General features: G+C 37.9%; 1 protein-coding gene across 1 annotated transcript in view; it reads right to left on the reverse strand.

The window, feature by feature from the left end:
- Positions 1-7657, reverse strand: part of LOC126419155 (actin-related protein 2/3 complex subunit 3-like) — a 39198-nt gene extending 31541 nt beyond the window's left edge. The window contains exons 1-2 of the mRNA XM_050086266.1: positions 7509-7657; positions 7193-7366 (exon numbers count right to left, since the gene is read on the reverse strand). Of these exons, the coding sequence (XP_049942223.1) occupies positions 7193-7366; positions 7509-7514 (180 nt within the window). The 5' untranslated portion in view covers positions 7515-7657. The remainder of the gene's footprint in view (positions 1-7192; positions 7367-7508) is intronic.
- Between the last annotated feature and the right edge of the window lie 16509 nt (positions 7658-24166).

Consider the following 24166-nt stretch of genomic DNA (forward strand, 5'->3'; position numbering starts at 1 on the left):
AGTGTATGGCACATATTTCCATTTTTAAGTGCTTTATGTTTTCAGAGTGTCTTATTCCACACTTTATGGTTGATTTTTACTTGTGTAGTAAATGACAGTCATTGAAGGTTAACTGATGTGTGACTGCACAACTTTAAACAAGTACAGTGAAACAGAGTGTTTATAACTTGCTTTTCGAACACCATGAATTATCTTGGGTATGTAACAGAACATATATCCCATCATCGCATATATTGGTCTTGGTGCATCTGATAACCTCCATCAGTTTTTGGCAGAGTTGAGGTGGTAGGTTAGATTTAGATTTTAACCTTTTAGGGTGAGGTAGACACCATGATGCCACTGTGTTTCAATATGAGTACTGCATAGCAGCTTTTGCTATTAAAGAGAAGCCGAATGCATGTGAACGAACTTTCCTGTCTCATAAAGAACATGGAGAATATTGTACATACTGTTCTCAGTTAAAGGCCTAACCAGACAAGTTCTACGAATATGTGAGATAACAGGAAAGATGTTCTGTTACATATTCAAGATAATTCTTGGTGACCTTGAAAAGCAAGTTATAAACACTCTGATTCATTGTATTTATTTAAAGTTGTGCTGAAGTATGTCAATTAACCTTCAGTAACTGTCATTCAGCACACAAATAAAAGACACGCAAAAAGTGTAGTATAAGCTACGCTGAAAACCTAAAGCAATTAAAAGTGGAAATATGTAGCATACAACACATGTACACTACCCTACTGGCATACAAGGCCAGTAAGCAGTAATAATAATTTGTAGACAACCCACCACAAAAAGGATCCAATACAGTGGCTATAAGCATAAAAGATAGATCACTCTTTTCATTTGAACAAATTAATTTTTGAGGTTGTAATCTATGCCTAAAATTTCCAGTGAATATTCGCCTATTTGAAGTTTTGAATAAACCTGTGATTTTGGTCTATAAAGTCTGAACTATATCCTAATTATATTTTCAGCCTCAAGATGCCACAGATTCACTCTTTCTTGGACTAAACTTAACAGATTCCCACACTCCATATTTTGTGTGCAAGAATGTTGGTTGATTTGAATGAAGAAAACAAAATGATCTGTCAGCGCAGTATCACACTGTTTATTAATTCCACAAAACACACCCGTATCTTCTAACATAATTAAAATACTTCACTTTTTTCACATAGGAGGAGAAGTTATGTCAAATAACCACAAGAAGTTGCATCAGTCATACCAGGAAGACTTACATGAATGCAGAAATTTCTAGAAATAATTTAATTTGTAAAATAATTTTCACAAGGCAATAAATAAACTGGCACTGAAAATTACTTAGACTAGTATATCCTTAAATGAGGTATAGATAGTGTAATTTCTTGGCAGAGGGCATCACAGAGAAATAACTGTCACATTGTGAAAGTATTACATAAGGTCACCAGATAACAATATTCATATATTAAAAACAACTACTGCCTGATCAAATAGTGTCTGCCAATGAGCACAAAAGTTTAAAAAAGAAGGGAAGGAAAGCTAGTGTTACATCTTATTTATGTCAAAGTTGTTAGGTTTGTGGGACCTTCCTATCAGAAAAAGGGAAGTATTTGTGGCCTAGCTGAATAAACAAATCTATCATTTATTGACAATAATATAATGGAGCCCTGTGCGATACCTGTGCCTTTATGAGTAAGTTAAGACTTGAACCGCACTCCCCAAAACAGTAGTTGCTGTACTGACTTCTGCAATATCTAATTCAAGTATTATCGTAATATACAACTCCAAAAGGACACTGTGGAATTCTTGAACTGTGTTTCCATCCTGAATATCATCATCATCATCATCATCATCATCATCATCATTGAAGACTGATTATGCCTTTCAGCGTTCAGTCTGGAGCATAGTCCCCCTTATAAAGTTCCTCCATGATCCCCTATTCAGTGCTAACATTGGTGCCCCTTCTGATGTTAAGCCTATTACTTCAAAATCATTCTTAACCGAATCCAGGTACCTTCTCCTTGGTCTGCCCCGACTCCTCCTACCCTCTACTGCTGAACCCATGAGTCTCTTGGGTAACCTTGCTTCTCCCATGCTTGTAACATGACCCCACCATCTAAGCCCGTTCGCCCTGACTGCTACATCTATAGAGTTCATTCCCAGTTTTTCTTTGATTTCCTCATTGTACACACCCTCCTGCCATTGTTCCCGTCTACTAGTACCTGCAATCAGCCTAGCTACTTTCATATCCGTAACCTCAACCTTATCGATAAGGCAACCTGAATCCACCCAGCTTTCGCTCCCATACAACAAAGTTAGTAAAAAGATTGAACGGTGCACAGATAACTTAGTCTTAGTACTGACTTCCTTCTTGCAGAAGAGAGTAGATCGTAGCTGAGCGCTCACTGCATTAGCTTTGCTACATCTCGCTTCCAGTTCTTTCACTATGTTGCCATCCTGTGAGAATATGCATCCTAAGTACTTGAAACCGTCCACCTGTTCTAACTTTGTTCCTCCTATTTGGCACTCAATCCGTTTATATTTCTTTCTCACTGACATTACTTTCGTTTTGGAGATGCTAATCTTCATACCATAGTCCTTACATTTCTGATCTAGCTCTGAAATATTACTTTGCAAACTTTCAACAGAATCTGCCATCACAACCAAGTCAATCACAACCAAGTCATTCGCATATGCGAGACTGCTTATTTTGTGTTCACCTATCTTAATCTCACCCAGCCAGTCTATTGTTTTCAACATATGATCCATAAATAATATGAACAACAGTGGAGACAGGTTGCAGCCTTGTCTTACCCCTGAAACTACTCTGAACCATGAACTCAATTTACCATCAACTCTAACTGCTGCCTGACTATCTATGTAAAGACCTTTAATTGCTTGCAAAAGTTTGCCTCCTATTCCATAATCACGTAGAACAGACAACAACTTCCTCCTAGGAACCCGGTCATATGCCTTTTCTAGGTCTATAAAACATAGATACAATTCCCTGTTCCACTCGTAACACTTCTCCATTATTTGCCATAAGCTGAAGATCTGGTCCTGACACCCTCTAAGAGGCCTAAACCCACACTGATTTTCATCCAATTTGTCCTCAACTAATACTTGCACTTTCCTTTCAACAATGCCCGAGAAGATTTTACCCACAACGCTGATCAAAGATATACCTCTGTAGTTGTTACAATCTTTTCTGTTTCCATGTTTAAAGATTGGTGTGATTACTGCTTTCGTCCAGTCTGATGGAACCTGTCCCGACTCCCACGCCATTTCAGTTATCCTGTGTAGCCATTTAAGACCTGACATTCCACTGTATTTGATGAGTTCCGACTTAATTTCATCCACCCCAGCCACTTCATTGCACTGCAATCTACTGACCATTTTCTCCACTTTCTCAAATGTGATCCTATTTACATCATCATTCCTGTCCCATTGTACATCGAAATCTGAAACATTACTGATCGTATTTTCACCTACATTGAGCAACTCTTCAAAATATTCCCTCCATCTGCCCAAGGCATCAACAGGATTCACCAGCAGTTTTACTGACCTGTCCAAAATACTTGTCATTTCCTTCTTACCTCCATTTCGAAGACTGCTAATTACACTCCAGAATGGTTTTCCAGCAGCTTGACCCAAGGTCTCCAACCTGTTTCCAAAGTCTTCCCAAGATTTCTTCTTGGATGCTGTAATTATCTGTTTGGCTTTGTTTCTTTCTTCAACATAACTTTCTCTGTCTACCTGAGTTCTAGTTTGTAGCCATTTTTTATATGCCTTCTTTTTCCTTTTACAGGCTGCCTTGACTGTGTCATTCCACCAAGTTGTTTGCTTCATCCTACCTTTACACACTACTGTTCCAAGACATTCTTTGGCCACTTCTAGTACTGTGTCCCTGTACCTTGTCCATTCCTTTTCCAGTGACTGCGATTGACTACATTAAACTAACTGGTACCTTTCTGAGATCACTGTTATGTACTTGTGTCTGACTTCCTTATCCTGAAGTTTCTCCACTCTTATCCTCCTACACATGGACCTGACCTCCTGCACTTTCGGCCTCACAATACCAATTTAACTGCAGATTAAATAGTGATCAGTGTCACCAAAGAATCCCCTGAATACACGTGTGTCCCACACAGCCTTCCTGAATTGCTGATCTGTTATTATATAGTCAATGACAGATCTGGTTCCCCTGGCTTCCCAAGTATACTGGTGAATGTTCTTATGTTTAAAAAAGGAGTTTGTGATTACTAAGCCCATACTGGCACAGAAATCCAAGAGCTGTTTCCCGTTCCTGTTGGCCTCCATATCCTCTCCACATTTACCCATAACCTTTTCATACCCTTCTGTTCGATTTCCAATCCTGGCATTAAAATCACCCATGAGCAGATCACTGTCCTTGTCCTTTCTCTAACAACTACATCACTGAGTGCGTCATAAAAACTATCCATCTTATCTTGATCTGTCCCTTCACAATGCGAATATACTGACACAATCCTAATTTTCTTGCTAGACACTGTCAAATCTATCCACATCAGTCATTCGTTTACATACCTTACTGCAAGTACACTGGGTTCCATTTCTTTCCTGATGAAAAGCCCTACACCCCATTGTGCTATTCCTACTCTGACTCCTGACAGGTAGACCTTATATTCTCCCACTTCCTCTTCTTTCTCACCCCTTACCCGAATGTCACTAACAGCTAAAACATCCAATCCCATCTTACTTGCAGCCTCTGCCAGCTCTACCTTCTTCCCAGAGTAGCCCCCATTGATATTAATAGCTCCCCATTTGGTTACCATTCATTTGCAGAGTCGTATCTTAGGAGTCCCCGGTTTGTCAATTAAAGGTGGGACTCCGTCACTTCCAAAGGTCCGAGGCATTTTGCTCTGATTGTTGCCAGCATCATATTTATAGTACCAGGGAAGCAGGTTGCTAGCCTTACTTGCCCCGGGTCCCATTGAGTTTTACCCCTAACGGTTGAGGGACTAACCGGTGGATTTGGTAGTCTTTGCCGTCTGAGCACATAGGTGGCCACGACTCGTAATATGTCCGATATGCCCAGCCTTATTCCAAAGTAACTGGTATCCTGACTGTCGGGACCACTTACTTGGCCACTCATACGTTGCCCGTGGTTCATGAACTAGGACATGATACCAGGAACCCACACCGTGAACCACCTATCCTGAATATAAAAAGAAAATTTACATTCGAATGACTTCACATCTACAACATAGAAGCACCATTCTTTGAAACTATAATGAGGATATTTATGTATTTCCTATATGGCTTTCAACCTACTGCTTGAAACGTTTCATAATCTAAAGCTTCCTTAGGGTTTTCCTGAACATCCTAAAACTGTTTACATTATTTATTCCAAACCATTCTGTGGTAAGTAGAATGTGGAAAAGTGCATAAACAGAATATTAGACAAATAACACATTTCATTAATGTAATACAAACATTGTTTGACTGGTTGCAATTAACAATTATGAACAGATAAAAGAAACATACATGAAAAACAATGGGAATCAGACATAAGCTGCCATGAGAATTTTTCAGAAGTAACACATCATTTCAAGCCTTTTCAAATATATCCACACAATTGAGAAACTAGTATTTTAGTCTTGCTCATGCAGACAAGAGAACAGGTGCTGTTAATTTGTGAAAGACAGTCTGTTTCACTACACTGACATTCAGTTGTCCATTGACTGTAAAATAAACAATGCAATAAGCACTACTCACTTTCTTTATAGGTATTCCCCATGTCCTTGGTACGATGTTAGTTATTATGCCAGGACTTCTCTCATACGACAAAACAATCATAGGAAGAGCAAGCTTACCAGCAGCATTTGCTGTGGCAAGCGAAGTCAGATTTTCTTACTTATCTTCCCCAACAGAGTATACAGCGATATTCCTCTTACATGCAATCACTTTTTCCTTTAAGCAAGAGGGGGGGAAGAGGGGATATCCAACTTTGTTGCTCACAGACATTTTCATGGGAAGATAAGTTCCATGTTATTCTCTCACTTGAAACTGGATGCCTTTTAATAAGTAATGTATATTATTTTCTGCCTTGTCTTCCATCAGTAATTGGTTCTATCATTACATTTCACTTCTTCCCTAGTGTACACTGTCCAGCAACATGTCTTTTACGACTGGATAGCGCAATTTTCAAGCTGAGGAAAGCTGCTAGACTACAATATTTTCTTCATCTTCAGTCAGCGCAGTGCATGATTTCACACCTTTGCTGCTTATTTTGAAACACAATATCACACTCGGCACATCAAACTATTTGGCTGCAAAAGCCATTATAATGCCTGCCTGGACAACTTCTACCCCTTTTGCAATTTGTTCAGGCTTGTAATTTCTCTTGTGCCTCTTATCTGTAACAAGATGCTTGTCATTAGAAGCCAGTTGTTCCAGTGACTGACTTCCACTGGAACCACGATTTACAGAAAGAAAAGTCCAAGATAGGAATTCATAAATTAATTAATTTTGGCTACTGATAATATGTTCTGAACTCAATGTAAAAATAAAATCATTCTACCAGTCATTGACAGGGCATATCAAAGACCAGATCATCAAAAAACATAATGTAACAGTCTTATAACCCAACCTTAAAATTAGCAGGTACAGTTGATCTTAATTTTAACAGGTTGCTTTACTTCATGCAATATCATGGGTCAGTTCCACGTAATACTATTACTAAACTTAACTTGTAAATATCACACACCAGGCAATAAAGAAGAGCTTTACCTTAACATTTGTCTTCATGAAAGTAGGGTAAAATTGCTCTCAACACATCATAAATCATTTTACAATTTATTCTCCTTACTACAAAATCTGGTGTTCAGGATTTCCTAACCTACGATGATGCCAATATAGTAAGACATAAAATGTCCTGTATGTGTATATCAAGGAGACAGGTTTTACTTTCCTTATTTCACACACCTGAGGTAAGTGTCAGTTACTGGAATACTGTCAAAGACTCGTTCTTCTACCTTACTCAGTTTCAGATTTATCACAATTACACATAAGAATGAGCTTAAGAATACATAATTTTCCACTGCAGAATTAGATTGTCACTTTTCATAAATCAAAGGCAGATAGGCAATCTATATTTACGTTTATTACTATACTGTGGATTCCTTTGTTCTTATAACATGGCAACTATTTTAATATTTAAGACTTGGTTTACCTTTATTTCGTACGTCCTAAAGAATACATTTGCTTTGAAGTAGTACAGAGCTTCATCAATGATGTCTGTATCCTTTGTGAATGTAGGCGCTGGTCCTCTAAATTGTGTTCTAAAAGGTAAAATTGCCATGTTACCCACGACTTGGTTAAATTCCGTAAAGCCTGAATGATACGCCTGAAAAATGACAACTGCATTGATAAGGTGTCACACCCATTTCTTGAAACAAAAATAAAATGTCGATTTCGTCAAGTGTTACTGATGCTGCTAGTGTCGAAGATATTGTTAAGGCAGAACAGGAAACAAAATTTTAGCTTACCGGCATTATGACGACTGCGACTTCAAAATTGCTTTTCAAACTACACGACACACATCAAAACACAAACCACTTCCGCACATCAACACAGTATTGTATATTGATGATCTTTGGCGACGTCTTTTGTCTTCCCAAAGTTAACAGTGGTAGAGAACAAACGATAAGAATTCTGCTGTGAGAAATGAACGACAGCAGTGACAATGGTTCCCTGAATGTCGATTAATGCTTGCAACAGGATAATTTTCAAAAAAACTAAGAATTGAATATTATTAAAAGTTTTGCAACGGTTTTTGGGAACTGGACGCTATGTTACAGAATATGCTACATTTGGACTGGCACTAAGTTTTGTGCCTGTAGGCCTATTTCGTAAATATAATTTACGGTAAGTGGTTCCAGAGAAATGTTACATCAATCGTGTAAAACATCGCTCTGGAAAGAAAATTTTAACAGTAAACGTGAAGAGGGCTATTCAAGGAAAGATACGTTGGAAACTATAAGTAAGTGTAATTAAGTCTTCATTCCTAATGCACTGGAACATGAACGGCCTAAATGCAACATGTCCTAACGATAAAACCACAAAAATTGACGAGCTGCAAATTATTCTTTCACAAGGAAGAAATATCAGAGTCGTTTGCCTAAACGAAAACTAGCTCACGCAAGATTCAATCACAGTTTTAAATAAATTAGAAAACTTTAGGATAGCTAATCGTGTTTGTAGGCAAAACAGTTCTCGTGAAGGCTCCTGTATATTGATTAACAATTTGTAGGAATAGAAAGAAAGAGACAAATTTTAATTTCTAAATGAAGAGCTTGTATTTGAAAGTTGTTGTGTAGAGCTCGAACAAAAGAATATCATCATTATCTCTATATACAGAATTCCAGGTAGTGACCTAAATACATTATTCTTATAAAAATTCTAGTGTCTCCTATATAAACTCACTAAAGAAAATAGGGAAAAAATTGAATTGCTGCTGATTTTAACGTAGATGCAGCCAGCAAAAGAAGCATGTCAACTAAGTTTATTGACATAATTCAAGAACATGGCTAAAGACTATATTTCACTGACTTCACCAGAGTAAATGAGCGGACAGCAATATGCATATACAATATTTTAACAAATTATACATTTGAGGACACTGTCAAATTCTCTTTAAACCTACGTATCTCAGATCACTCTGCTCTGCTTTTAGAATTCAACTTACAAAAAATAAATAGCAAAAAAATGGGAGGAGATGCTTCATGCAACCTAGTAATGTCGTCGTCGCGTAGCAACGTTTCGACCGACTGCTTCTCCATCATCTTCAAGCGAAGTTTCGGGATACTGCTGCTGCTTTCATCTGTTACTTTCCCCTCTTTGGGGAAGTGTGAGGGGGAGTTTGTAGCCTTTCGGCTTTTACTCCCCTGTGTACATGTGTGTGTGATTTCTCTATAGTTTTTTGGTGTCTGTGATATGTGATGATTGTTGTGAATGTGTCTGGTACTTGCCTGAGGTAGGCGAGATGATTGGTGTTATATGGGTAGGAACTGGATTAGGGAACAGAAGCTTACCCATTCTGGATATCCTGATGACAAGAAACATGGACACACACTGGGACACGCAGTGTATAGAAAGAAATCACAGTCAGAACTCTGCCTTAATACCAACAGCTGCCACCACCCTGCGCAACGCAATTCTGTACTCAACACCTTAGTGCACAGGGCCAGGTCCATCTGCAATAAGGCAAGTTTGCCAGGAGAATGCCAACACCCCAAGGACACCTTCAAGAAAAATGGATACAGTGAGAAACAAATAAGGAGAGCCCTGAAGACCGACCACAAGAAGAGAGAAGAGGGACCAGATGATGACGAAGCAATGGACTGTGCGTTCTAGCCATATGGGGGTCCTCCAACTGCCAAGATCGTGAGAATTCTCAAGAAACATAAAATGAAGATTGTTTTCTGTGGAGCGGGAAAAATCTAAGACCTTTTCGGTTCAACCAAGGATCCACTAGGTCTGACGGCACCTGGTGTGTAGAAGACCAGATGCGAATGTGGGATGCAATATATAGGACAGACGCAGCATTACATCTCACAGTGGTGCAATGAACACATCAGGCATGTACGCTTGGGTCAGACCAACAAATATGCTGTGGCGAAACATAGTATTGACGAGAAGCCCAACTTCGATTTCGAGGACACAAAGAAAATATGCAGTATAAACGGATTTTGGGGACTCAGTAATCAAAGAGTCCAGAGAAATACGGTTACACGACAACCTAATCAACTGCGGCAGTGGGTGCCATATCAGCACAGCCTGGGAGCCTTCAATCAGGAAAATCAGAGAAGAACGTTCCGTTCCACCAAGGGTCACGGACGGAGCAGACAGAGACGGACGCCGGGACACGAACTCCACACATGCGTCCCCCCCCCCCCCCCCAACCCCACCGGCCGCTCCAGGCGCATAGGGAGATTTCGCGGGCACGTGATTGGCCGGCGGCGGGAAGCATCTCGCTCCAGCAGAGATATCAGCCTGCGACCGACGATATCCCGACACTTCGCCTGAAGATGATGGAGACGCATTCGATCGAAACGCTGCTACGAGACGACGACGCTACTCGGCTGACAATCTGTGAAGACTTCATATATGAAATTCGTCGAGAACGCCTGCACTCACATATAAACTTGTTCTGTTATAGATTAAATGAGGTAGACTGGTCATTACAACAAGAGAACTAATGTTCAGTAAGTTTTGTTAAGTTTTTAAACAGCTTTTTGTATGTATTCAATGAAACATTTCCACCTATAGCTGTCCAAGAACGACAACAAATAAACTGAAGTGTATTACCACTGGCATAAAAGTATCTAGTAATAGAAAAAGAGAGCTACATGCTTAGCTGAAATCAAATTAAATTTCTGAGTTCAATAACTATATTAAACCGTATAAAAAACTATTTAAGAAGGTTGCAAAAGCAGCAAAGGAAAAGGCAAACACCAAATTCATTAAAAACACACACACATAAATCCAAAGCAGTATGGACAGTAGTCAAATCTGAACTTGGAATCAAACCTAGCGACCAGTAAATCTCTAAAATAAAGGTACAAGACAAAATAATTGTACATCCTGCTCAGATATCAGAAAATTTTAATAAATTCTTCATAAATGTAGCAAAATCTGCTGTTGATGCAGAGTCTTATGAAGATAATGTACATTTGTTTGGCTTAAGTCAGACCAAGAAAGAGAGCCTAATTAAATTTAACAGAGCAACAGCAAAAGACCCAAAAAAAATATACTAAACCTAAAAATATAAAAATCCTGTGTCCTGCCAATAAAACACAGTCTTTGGTCACCTTTTCCACAACATTTTCTATGTGTTCCTTCCAATTTAAGTTGTATGTAATTGTAATACCTAGTTATTTAGTTGAATTTACGGATTTTAGATTAGACTGATTTATCGTGTAACCGAAGGTTAATGAGTTCCTTTTAGCACTAATGTGGATGACCTCACACTTTTCGTTACTTAGGGCCACTTTTCGCACCATTCAGATATCTTTTCTGAATAGTTTTGCAGTTTTTTTTGGTCTTCTGATGACTTTATTAGTCGATAAACAACAGTGTCATCTGCAAGCAACCGAATACGGCTGCTCAGATTGTCTCCAAAATCGTTAATATAGATAAGGAACAGCAAAGGGCCTATAACACTACCTTTGGGAACGCCAGAAATCACTTCTTCTTTACTCGATGACTTTCCATAAGTTATTACGAACTGTGACCTATCTGACAGGAAATCACAAATCCAGTCACATAACTAAGACGATATTCCATAAGCACACAAATTCACGACGAGCCGCTTGTGTGGTACAGTGTTAAAAGCCTTCTGGAAGTCCAGAAATACGGACTCGATCTGAAATCCCTTGTCAATAGCACTCAACACTTCATGTGAATAAATAGCTAGTTGTGTTTCACAGGAACGATGTTTTCTAAACCCATGTTGACTGTGTGCCAATAGATCGTTTTCTTCGAGGTAATTCATAATGTTCCAACACGATATAAGTTCTAAAATCCTGCTGCATATCGACGTTAACGATATGTGTCTGTAATTTAGTGAAGTATTCCTACTACCTTACTTAAATATTGGTGTGACATGTGCAACTTTCCAGTCTTTGGGTACGGGTCTTTCGTCGAGCGAATGGTTGTATATGATTGTTAAGTATGGAGCTAATGCATCAGCATACTCCGAAAGGAACCTAATTGGTATACAATCTGGACCAGAAGACTTGCTTTTATTAAGTGATTCAAGTTGCTTCACTACTCTGAGGATATTTACTTCTACAGTACTCATGTTGGCAGCTGTTCTCGATTCGAATTCTGGGATATTTACTTCGTCTTCTTTTGTGAAGACATTTCGGAAGGCATAGTTTAGTAACTCTGCTTTGGCAGCACTGTCTTCGATAGTATCTCCAGTGCTATCGTGCAGAGAAGGCATTGATTGTTTCTTGCCACTAACACACTTCACATACGACCAGAATCTCTTTGGATTTTCTGCCAGGTTTCGTGACAAAGTTTCGTTGGGGAAACTGTTATAGGCATCTCGCATTGAAGTCCGCGCTAAATTTCGAGCTTCTGTAATAGATTGTTAATCTTGATGATTTTGCGTCTGCTTAAATTTGGTATGTTTGTTTCGTTGTTTCTGCAACAGTGTTGCAGTGTGTTTGTGTACCAAGGAGGATCAGCTCCGTCATTTGTTAATTTATTTGGTATAAATCTCTCAATTGCTGCCGATACTATTTCTTTGAATTTAAGCCATATCTGGTCTACACGTATGTTATTGATTTGGAATGAGTGGAGATTGTCTCTCAGGAAGGCGTCAAGTGAATTTTTATCTGATTTTTTAAAATATCTATATTTTTCGCTTATTTTTCCAGGATTTGGGGATTACAGAATTCAATCTCCCTACGACAACTTTGTGTTCACTAATCCCTGAATCGGTTTTGATGCTCGTTATTAACTCAGTTGTTGTATCTACAGCCAACCACATACTGTTCAGCTTAATTAAACCAATGGGAAAGCAAACTTGTGCTCTGCCTTTAGTCGAGGGATAAACTGTTCAAACACCTGCTGTCATAATACCACTTTTTTATTGAGTCATCATCAGTCTTCTGACTTGTTTGCTGCTTGGTGCGGCCCACCATGAATTCCTCTTTTGTGCCAACCTCTTCATCTCAGAGTAACACTTGCAACCAATGTCCTCAACTATTTGCTGGATGTATTCCAATCTATGCCTTCCTCCGCAGTTTTTGCCCTGTACAACTCTCTCTAGAGCCACGGAAGTCATTCCCTCATGTCTTAATAGATATCCTGTCATCCTGTCTCTTCATCTTGTCAGTATTTTTCACATACTCCTTTTCTCTCCGATTCTGAACAGAATCTTCTCATTACTTACCTTATCAGTGCACCTAATTTTCAACATTTATCTGTAGCATCACATCTCAAATGCTTCGATTCTCTTCTGTTCTGGTTTTCCCACAGTTCATGCCCCAAACGTACCTTCTCAGAAATTTCTTCCTCAAATTAAGACCTATGTTTAATACTAGTAGACTCCTCTTGGCCATGAATGCCCTTTTTACCAGTGCTTTTTGCTCAGTCGTCATGGGTTATTTTGCTGTCTGGGTAGTAGAATACCTTAACTTCATCAACTTCCTGACCATCTATCATAATGTTAAGCTTCTTGCTGTTCTTATTTTTGCTAATTCTCATTACTTTCACCTTTCTTCGATCTACTCTCAGTCCATATTACATATTGTTCATTCCATTCAACAGATCATGTAATTCTTCTTCACTTTCACTCAGGATAGCAATATCATCAGCAAATTGTGTCACTGATATCCTTTCACCTTGAATTTTAGTTCCACTCCTGAGCCTTTCTTTTATTTCAATTATTGCTTCTTCCATATACAGATTGAAGAGCAGGGGTGAAAGACTACATCCCTGTCTTACATTCTTTTTAATCCAAGCACTTTGTTCTTTGTCATCCATTCTCATTATTTCCAATCGGCTCTTATACATATTATCATATTATACATATTGTATATTACCCATCTCTCCTTATACCTTACACCTATTTTTCCTAGAATTTCGGACATCTTGCAACATTTTGCATTGTTGAATGCTTTTTCTATGTCGATAAATCCTATGAATATGTCTTGATTTTTCTTTAGTCTTGCTCCATTATCAATCACAAGGTCAGAATTGCCTCTCTGGTGTCTTCACCTTTCCTAAAGTCAAAGCTGACAATTGTGATAATTATCGCACAATCAGCTTCAGAGCTGATGCATCCAGTAGACCAGCTAATTATGTCTTCAGTATTTTGTCATTGCGTAGCGTGAATGAAACCTGGACAAATGCTAAACTATCAAGTCACGTTTCTTTGTTAATGATTGTGTCAAACGTCTGACCCTATCATTTCTTATATGAAAATTTACTGGACAGTCAGTTTCACTGTGCCTGAAAGTCATGCCCATGTGAACATGTCATTCATATGTGAACATCAAAGTGAACTGTGGTATGTAGGCAGCATCATTGTAGTTTAAATTCACTGGTAATTAGCGATTTTGTTTAATAACAAAATATTTTTGAGGGGATTTATAAGAATGCCAACAAGGAGCCTATCCTTCAGCCTGTGACTGTAAAGGCACACTTTGTCATATTGTCATTCCTAGACATTCATTTCATCCAAGTAACTCCACAAAGAAACGATACTATGAATGTAGTTTCAGATATTTAAAGATGAAAAAACTAGCTACTTCAGATCAAAAATGGGTGAAAGACGATTCTCAAATTTAGGTATCTTGTCGATAATGACATAATCAAAAAGTTTACTTGGTCAAGCCCAGGAAATTCAAAGTAAAACTGCAATAAAACACATCTGCTGGAAAAGAATATTTTGTCACCTCTTAATTACAGGTCTCTTCCTTTTACTTCTATTGATAAATTAAGCATTATTAATCATTTATAAGGAGCCAAAAAATTCTGCTCTTTAATATGGGCCTATATCACACTACAGTCAATGCACAGTAGCTGTCATTAACATTAAGACAGATTTTTTCCTTGAGTTTTTGTTAGAAATTATATATAGTTAGTAATTTATTTATTAAAAATATTTATTTGCTAAAAACATTTCTAAGCCAAAATCGTATCAAAATTTCTTTATTTTCAGCAAGCGGTTTTGACAGTGTTTACTGTCATCTTCAGGTCTTCAAAACTTTTGTTACAAAATGTGTTCATTTTGAGTTGGAATCTCGTCCACACTGTCATGTTAATTGATAAAATGTAGCATATTATATAAAAGGTTTGTCTGAGTGTGTTACATTTTCTGCTCTAAGATGAGAATTTGGCTTGAGGTTACATCTCACAATGGACAAATTTTGTAAAAAAGATTTGAAGACCTGAAAATAACAGCAATGTCCTTCAAAATTGGTTGTGGAATATTACGGAAAATTTATGCTATTTCGTCCATTGGAAAGTTTTTACCAAATGTAACAGATTGCGCCTTCTCATTTCTCAACATGATAAAATTCAAAGATTTATTTTTATTTTGTACAGTATTTTTCATCAATATAATTGATTCCAATAATTTTTTCAGTAGTGCTTCATTTTTTAAAATCTACCCACTCACCCTCAACTCGTGTTCTAGCATCCTGTCGCGGTTCTCTTTCTAATTCTTTAAAAAAATGAAAGCTTGAACACCCGCTTCAAATAACTCACAAATATAGCTGTATCAATAATCTGAAATTGCGCTGAACTACACTACACTCGAAACACAGGTTGCAGACTCAGCCTGATGGTAGCGTTGTGGCACTTAACTCTCTTTGGTGTGCAGTTACCTCTGGATCTATTGGCTTCACTATCAGTTGGCACCGTGAAAAACTGCAAGCAACATGTGTGTCCACTTTAATCGCATTTTTTTTGTTCCTTACATGTTCGATACATTCATGATGCAATTATATGGTTCAGATGCAGGACTTGCATATGTTACAGATATATCATTCATTCTTAGGTACAGATACGACTTTATGGTCAGATTACTACATCAGTAATTATCATGACAAATGCAATAATAATAATCAGGTACCATGTTAATAACTCTCACAAACCCTTTCACTGAACACTGCAAAATTCACTTCCATCATGATAAAAGTGATAAGATGTTACATTGCTAACATATATAGGATATTACAGTGACAGCAAGTGGTACTTACAAGATATTACAGTGACAGTAAGTGTCTCATTACTTCAAAATGTGTACAAGTACTCACATATTGTATTAACAGGATTCATATGTTTTAACTTGTAGTAAGCAGTTCGTTAGTGGTATCTCATAATGATATATTGGTTATATAATGCCAAAAAAGTCGAGTAGAAGAAAGTTTGTAAAATGTAGTGTTTAAGATGCTTTACAAATCCAGATACGTCATTGCTATCAGATTTGATATTAGCAGATGTGGATCGTTCACTTTGATTTTTCAGTAACACAGTCCTTTGTGTAGCATGCTATGCTTTTGTTACTCTCTGTATGACCTTTGATTATTTTATGTATCAGTTTCATAATAAACACTATTAAATTTGTGTAATTTTTTATTTTTAAAACGTGGTATTGTGTGATTATAATTAAAGTTAAACTTTCAAACCGCTGTAGAAGTAACATCACTGATCATAATGACATCAAATTGCAACGGAATATTATCAGAGAAGGGGGAAAACGTATGTCAGAAGAAAAATAAATAGCTACAAAATGTAGCAGTAGATGGTGCTATAAGCATCATAATTTAATAGTGGTCGACTACAAATTACAAATGAATCATACAACAATGCCTAAGGTGTTCGTTTAAGATTAAACAAACTGTACTACTCAGTGTGCATGGATGTACAGGTATTATACCGTTAGTTACGTATGCCCATCCACCATGGCAAGGTCGTATCGCATCAGATGGGAAAAAAATCTGTATTTAATTGTTCTGAGGCCAAAAACCGCAAAGAAAACAATATTCACATCTGTTTTTAATTGTGTTGACGCCAAAAACTGCATAAAAAGCATCAGTCATCTCGGTTTTTAATTTTCCTGAAGCCAAAAACCTCAATAAAAAGCACCAATCAAAATCAAATCGGATTATTAATTTCCGTGTGATTGGCGCCAAACATGTTCAATATGCTGTCCACCGTTTTCTGCAACAAGTTGAAATCGAGAAACAGTATGTTCCACAACTGATTGAAGTGTTTCTGGGGTCACGTTCAAATGTGTTGCATGATGCGTGCCTTCAGTGCAATTAAGTTTGCAATTGGAGCACTGAACACATCATCTTTCAGGTTGCTCCACAGCCAGAAGTCACATAGATTAATATTAAGGATGGCCAGGATGTAGGAAAAAAGTGGCATTCCAGAAATGGCGCTTCAGCAGCTGCTTAACTGGATCTGCAATGTGCGGAGGTGCGCTATCTTGCATAAAAATGATCCCATCCACACATCCACGCTGTTGGAGAGCTGGAATGGCGTGGTTGCGCAAGAGATTCTTATAGCATGTTCAGCTGTGGTGCTTTGTGGAATCCATGCTGACTTTTTCTTAAGGATTTTATGGTTGTTAATGTGTTCCATAGTCTTATTAAGATCATATTTTCATGAACTTTATAAATATTTCTGCTAGAGACAATGGACAGTGCTTGGAGACCTAAATATAATCACCTTTCTTAAAAAGTAATTTAATGGTCACATATTTGAGTCAATGTGGGACCAATCCTTGATTCAGTTACTCACTGAATATACCATACACAACATGGATTACACATTTATAGCAATGTTTCAGAGCTTTGCTAGCTACTCTGGTATCCAAAATTAAAAGAACAAACTGCTGTTTCCCCATCTTATGTCTAGTTCACAGCATAGTCATACAAACTGTCAAAAGATGTCCTTATGATCGTCTTCTGCACACAAGATAGCATTTCTGTCAATGGACAACCACGCCAATGATGACGTCAGGACACCTATCTAACATATTAGAGTTTCCTGGGTAGTCTCAGATACACAATTGGTGTGTAGAAAGTCACAGACGGTGCAGTATGGCACAGAGAAGACTCCTACCACAGTCAGTGTGGTGGAGGGTCACGGGAAGAATGGATGCAGGCAGTCGCAAAATTATGTGGCCTGATAGCTTAATGTGAATCAGTCTGTTGCTTCTTGGATGAAGTGACAGTTTATATAGACCGAAACTGTATCCTAAAGACCAGGGCAGGCCTGACTATGTGTTGCATCAGAAAGATAGGACCGTTACTTGGCTGTAAGGGCATGATGGTGTACCCTCACTACTGCATGGCAACTGGCATCTGACCTCGCAGCATTCACTGGACGTGTTGTATCGAGGCAGACGATGTACGGAGAGCTACGGCAGAGTGATCTTTATTATCAGACTTGCTCTGACACGTTGTACCTTTTCTGTCTTAAGTAATGCATAATGTTTATCTTTAACAAGAAACAGTTATATCAAGTGGTGTGCTGACTATGTATCTGATTATGTGTAGCTGCATATTTATCTAACCCTGTTTTAAACAATCCGTTTACTAGTAAGAAAGCAATACCAGTAAATTCAAACTAATGAAAACCTGTGCACAATAATGACAAATTAGAGGTAAGTACATTCAGATCTACTCGATCTTACTACAGTCTTGTAAATCTGAATAAGTACAAGAGTGGTCCCTGTGCGAAAATCCAGTAATGGTGTGAAATAAAATTTCGTACCTCATATTGGTGCCACTTTGGATAACATGTTTTTCTGCTCTCAGTACTACTAAACTAGCTACAGTTGCAAAAGCCAAAATCCAAGATATTTGACTGAGACACATTTAGAATTTGTTTAAATAAAAACGACTTGAAGGTCTTACTATATTGTGAACCTGACTTGCAATTGTTAAACCATAAAAATTGCATTTAAACAAACAAATTATCTTTACAAAAAATACAATAAAATACGTGGGACTACATACAAACCTAGCCACATTCAAATTAGTTAAAAGTGCACAAATACATGACTACTGATTAGTTCACAGTAGATCGGTGTATCAAATGCAGAAAGATTCTTCATCATAATTTCATCATAATATTTGTAGCAGTTTGTAAGATAATTTTTGCTCCAAATCTTATTTCTTCCATAAAACATTAATACACAACACTGAAATCAATGAAATGAATATTTAATATTAAGTGATTGCCCTCTCCGTGTCATCACAACAGACACTTTCAGTCTCTGCTACTCCTGAGCAGCCACTGCCCACCTGCGCAACCTAACATAAGCTCTTTGTTACACATACTCTGGCTCAGCAATAGCCGCCTCACAGCGTTCTTTCACACCTACATTTTTGTAATCGATATATCACTTATGCTATTGGATAATATGTTAAAAATTTGCATTTTTCATTACATGCAGTTATTTAAACATCTTCACAGAAGGGAACATCTAGAGTGGAGTCGTCAAAATGTCACCTGGACGATTGAACAGTGGGCCAATGTTCTTTTCACAGATGAGTCCCGATTTAGTCTGGAAAGTGATTCACTGCCGATTAGCATCTGGAGAGAACTTTGGACACGATTTTGGGACCAAATCATTGTGGAAAGAGATTGATATCGAGGAGGATCCCTTATCGTGTTGGCAGGAATCATGTTGACTGCTCGAACACCTCTTCATGAACTTGTACGGATTTTAAGCTTTAACTGCTGTCATGTATCATGATGAGGACTTTGGACTTGATGTGCAGTTGCTACGAGGTACTATAGGCCCAGACTTCGTAGTGATGGACGATAATGCTCGATTTCATAGAGCACATGTGACTGATGTTTTCTTGGGGCCGATAGTTATTGCACACATGGTGTGACCTGCTCGCTCTCCCAATTTGAATCCGACAAACCACGTCTGTGATGCTCTAGGTAGACGGGCTGGAATGTGTCATCATCGACCAGCCACTCTCCAAGACTTGCGAGCAGTTTTGCAGGAAAAATGGGCATTATTGCCTCAGCACAAGATTGATAGCTTCATCCACAGCATGCCCTGCCGTTGTCAGGCCTGTATTGCTGTCAGAGGTGGTCTCACTCCATACTCAACACATTAACCAGTTTTCAGAATGTGTGTGCAAACCTGTTAAGTTGAGAAAAACGAAGAACATTTTTGTTCACCATTACCTATTTTGCAGTCTTTTACGTTATTTATTCTTTTTGTACTTTACTAAACCTGTTCATAATGTTTTGTGACAAATAGACGCAACCTTGCAAAATTTCTGTGTGTTTATTTAATTTTGGACACCAGTGTATATTGTTCATGGTAGTGGACTTGATGTTTCTCATTTCTTTCATGAATTTTTCTACTACGCTTGTCGTGATGGAGAGTATACAAATTAAGTTGATTATGTACTGTATTTAATTTACATAAGGGTAATGGCAACGCCAACCTATTACAAATTTAACCAGTTGCTGCAAACAATGTGTTTTGAAAATATTAGCAACAATCTCATTCTGGAACATTAGCAACAGTTGATCATGCCTCTATTTTTCTACCACCATAACACACTTGTATTTTGTCTGTGGCTTCTGATTCTTTTACTGATCTCCCTGTTTGTTTGCTACCTTCCAAACAGATTTCATTTTATTCTTTGAACTGTCAGCTTCAGAGGTAATGAACAAACTCTTTGAGTTTTTAATCCAATTTATTTGGAATATTGCAGTGTCTTTTATGTAGTAACCTGTCCACAAGGTTACTGGAGCTTCTGAGTGTAGCAGACAACATCCTTTTCTTATAATGAATTTCACTCTGCAGCAGAATGTGCACTAGTTTGAAACTACCTGTCCGATTAAAACTGTGTGTCAGACTGTGGTTCAAAACTGGGATGTTTGTTTTTCACAAGCAAGCACTCTATTGATAGAGCTATCTAAGCAGATCTCATAACTCGCCCACGTGGCATTACTTCCACCATGTACCTCTTTCCTCTCTTACAATCTTCACAGAAACTATCCTGCATACCTCGTGGAACTAGCACTCCCTGAAGAAAGGATTGCGTGGAGAAATGGCTTAGTCATAGCCTAGGGGATTGTTTGCAGAATCAATTTTCGCTCTGCGCTGGAATGCGCACTGGTTTGAAACTTCCTATTGTTTTCTTTCATTCCAGGTAGGTGAATAAATAAATAAATGAAAAGAACAACAAAATAATTAGGATTCAGTTTGTAAGGTGGGCATGTCTTTTAATCATTGTAAGTTATCGATGTGCACATCAGATAGAGATAAAGTTATGTTGTTTTTAAATAATCTTTGACCTTTTTGCGGCACAGTCTTTGCCTCTGCGCTGTCTGATACATTCTTAGTTGAAATGTGGTATGTGATGGATGTATTCAGTAGTGCTGTGTCGGCTTGTGATTGTATCTGTTAGATGATGAAAGATTAATTGTTGTATAGGACAGCAAGGATGAATATGTGTATTACAAAGCGAGAAGAATTAAATTTTGAATAATTTTTTTAAAGAGAAGCAATGTGAGGTAATGCTGCAGCACTGTGCAGTTAGTTGTCGGAATGATTATTGTCAACTTGTTAACTTGCTCATAGCCGAGAGAAAGACCACCCTACTCCCCTGAGTCATGCATTAAAATACCAACTGATTAAGCTGTTTGGTTTTTATATAAATTCTTTTTTAACACTGTCCCCTTTTCAAATCATTGTTCACTTTGTGAAACATAGTATTGTTTAGACCAATGTTATGTGTGAATGTCATGTGAAACTTTACTCTGTCTTTTTGAATGAATACTTCACTCTAAAACCGTTTTTTTGGGGTATCATTCATAGGAGTAGCTACTATCCCCATCCCACTGTTTAAAGATTATGTATTACCACATTGCACCACATGGTATGCAATTTACATATTGTTTGGAAATTTTATTTAAAAATAGAAATCTAGCTTTGCCACTGCCTGCTTGCTGTTTGCCATTGCATTTTCAAAAAATTGGCGACAGTGTTGTCAAGGTACGAGGTAAGTGGAAATTTTGGTTAGGGACAGATAATTGTTTTACTTCAGTTGGGCATGTAATATGAAGACAAGTTGTATTCAGAAGAGTACAGTTCAGTACAGTACAGTACAGTACAGTTCAGTTCGATTTAGGTTTTAAATAGTCAAAGATTAGTTTGAGTTGGACAACAGTTTTTGGGTACATAGTTTCGGTAATATGTATATTTTTTTATAGAATTGGAGGTAAATTTGGGCTTAATTTCATACAGAAACATTTATTGGAGGTTTAAAAGTTTACAAAATTTACAAATGTCCAAACTTGCTAATTTCTAATAAAGCATTACTATATTTGATCATACCTTTTGTCTGTATAGCTGATGCAAGTCATTTCTGAAAGTATTTGTATGGAGTGTAGCCATGTATGGAAGTGAAACGTGGACGATAAATAGTTTGGACAAGAAGAGAATAGAAGCATTCGAAATGTGGTGCTACAGAAGAATGCTGAAGATTAGATGGGTAGATCACATAACTAATGAGAAAGTATTGAATAGGATTGGGGGGAAGAGAAGTTTGTGGCACAACTTGACCAGAAGAAGGGATCGGTTGGTAGGACATGTTCTCAGGCAACAAGGGATCACCAATTTAGTATTGGAGGGCAGTGTGGAGGGTAAAAATCGTAGAGGGAGATCAAGAGATGAATACACTAAGCATATTCAGAAGGATGTAGGTTGCAGTAGGTACTGGGAGGTGAACAAACTTGCACAGGATACAGTAGCATGGAGAGCTGCATCAAACCAGTCTCAGGACTGAAGACCACAACAACAGCAGCTGATGGATGGATGATACTAGTGAAACTGTCCTGCATCTTTGGCTATCAGTACAAATTGTGGTTTGATGAAGTGATCAATTTTTGTCAAGTGTTAATAGTTATCATAGACTATATAGGGGACAGCACTAGGATTCATTATCTGTGAGTTATCACTATCATGTTCAAAAACGCTGATATTCTCGGCAGCAGCGACAGCATGTAGAATTAGATTGATAGTTTTTTCTTTCAGCTGTTTACGGTGAGTTGCACTTTCCTTACTACTCTTACTGATATTTTTGAATGAATAACTATATATAGTGACAGTAGTAATGCAGCTATCACACTTCCATTCCATAACAAAAAGCCTCATTTCCTTTCTAGGAAGGGTCCAATTTCATGAATGGAAAGTGGCATTTATATGTTAATGCATACATTCCATTCAAAATTACTGCAATAATATGATCTTTACTGTCTTGCTTGTTAAATTTAATAGTTAAATCGTCTCTGGTATATTGAGTGCAAAACCAAATATTTCGTTGGAGTAGACGATTGCGCAATTAAAAATGAAAACCAGATGTACAATTTTTGGAGGTTTCTTGCAGTGACATAAATCTGACACTTCACTTTCTAGACACTGTGAGGTCTCCTCAGCACAGTACAATTTACTACTAATGAGCTGAAGGTCTATGGAGGCACACAAGAGAATGTTTTAAATTTGTGATTCTCCATCCAGCACATGACTGCAAAATATTAGTGTGAGAACTAAAGAAATACCCCACCCCCTACAAAGAAGAGACGATTAAATACTGGTGATAAACTGTGAAGCAATCACAACAAAGTTCCAGAGTCTCAGGTACTCCTAAAAAGTAGTGAAGCTCACATAATAGTAGGCACAAAAGGCAGGCTAAACCCATATTTCAGAGCAGTGAGATGTTAGGGTTAATCCTTAGTGTACATCTGAAAGGTAGTTTAATGGAAAATGTTGATGATGCATTCGTCACAGCTGACAATTGTAATGTTATAGCAGTGAGACTGTTGTGTCGTTGGGGCTCTTTGGACTACGTTTAGCTAGGTTGAATCTAGTGTGGTGACTGGAGTAATGAGTAATGATTATTTGAGTGTGGAAAGTAGTCTGAGTGCTAAGTAAAGGAGAAAAGCAGGCATGATTGTTAATAATAAGAAATAAGTGTTCCAGCGAAATAAAAATTTTTGAGTTATCTGTTGTCTTATGGTGTTATGGCTCCCATATTTAAAGTATTAATCAGTGACAGGGCACATGATGATCCAGTTACTGTTACCCCACACCAATAACTTACAAATGCACGAGCAGCGCAGTTCTAGGCGAAGAAAAACGCAGTGGAGAACAAACTGAAATCATAACATTACACTTAAAAGTGATCGTGCATAAACTGTAGTCTGATACATGAACGATGGAGGTACACACAGGTCGTGGCATGGATAGGGACTGTATTGTTGCTGGTTCCAAGTGACAACTGCAGTTTGTGTGTACACATGCTGTGTGCTTGAAAAAGCATGCAAGCTGCAAACTGTCTCTTTCACCTACGTATGAAGAATTTGTCACTTGTCACCAACATCAGCGATGACAACTCACAATGAATGGAATGAAACATCACTAAATAACTCATGACAACCATATTTAATGTTGGCAGTGACTGTGACATACACAGCATTATGTTCAAAACACTATTGACAACTCATTGGCTGTCATAGAAACATGACGTAGGTGTACAGAACAAGCCTAACCTCGAGCGTTATCGTTCGTCATTCCAAATATAGAGTTAGGCTCGTTTTACACATATCCAGTGGAGGGTGCATGGCTGCCAGTAAG

The sequence above is a fragment of the Schistocerca serialis genome, chromosome 9 (assembly GCF_023864345.2).
Source record: "Schistocerca serialis cubense isolate TAMUIC-IGC-003099 chromosome 9, iqSchSeri2.2, whole genome shotgun sequence".
Classification (NCBI taxonomy): Eukaryota; Metazoa; Arthropoda; class Insecta; order Orthoptera; family Acrididae; genus Schistocerca; species Schistocerca serialis.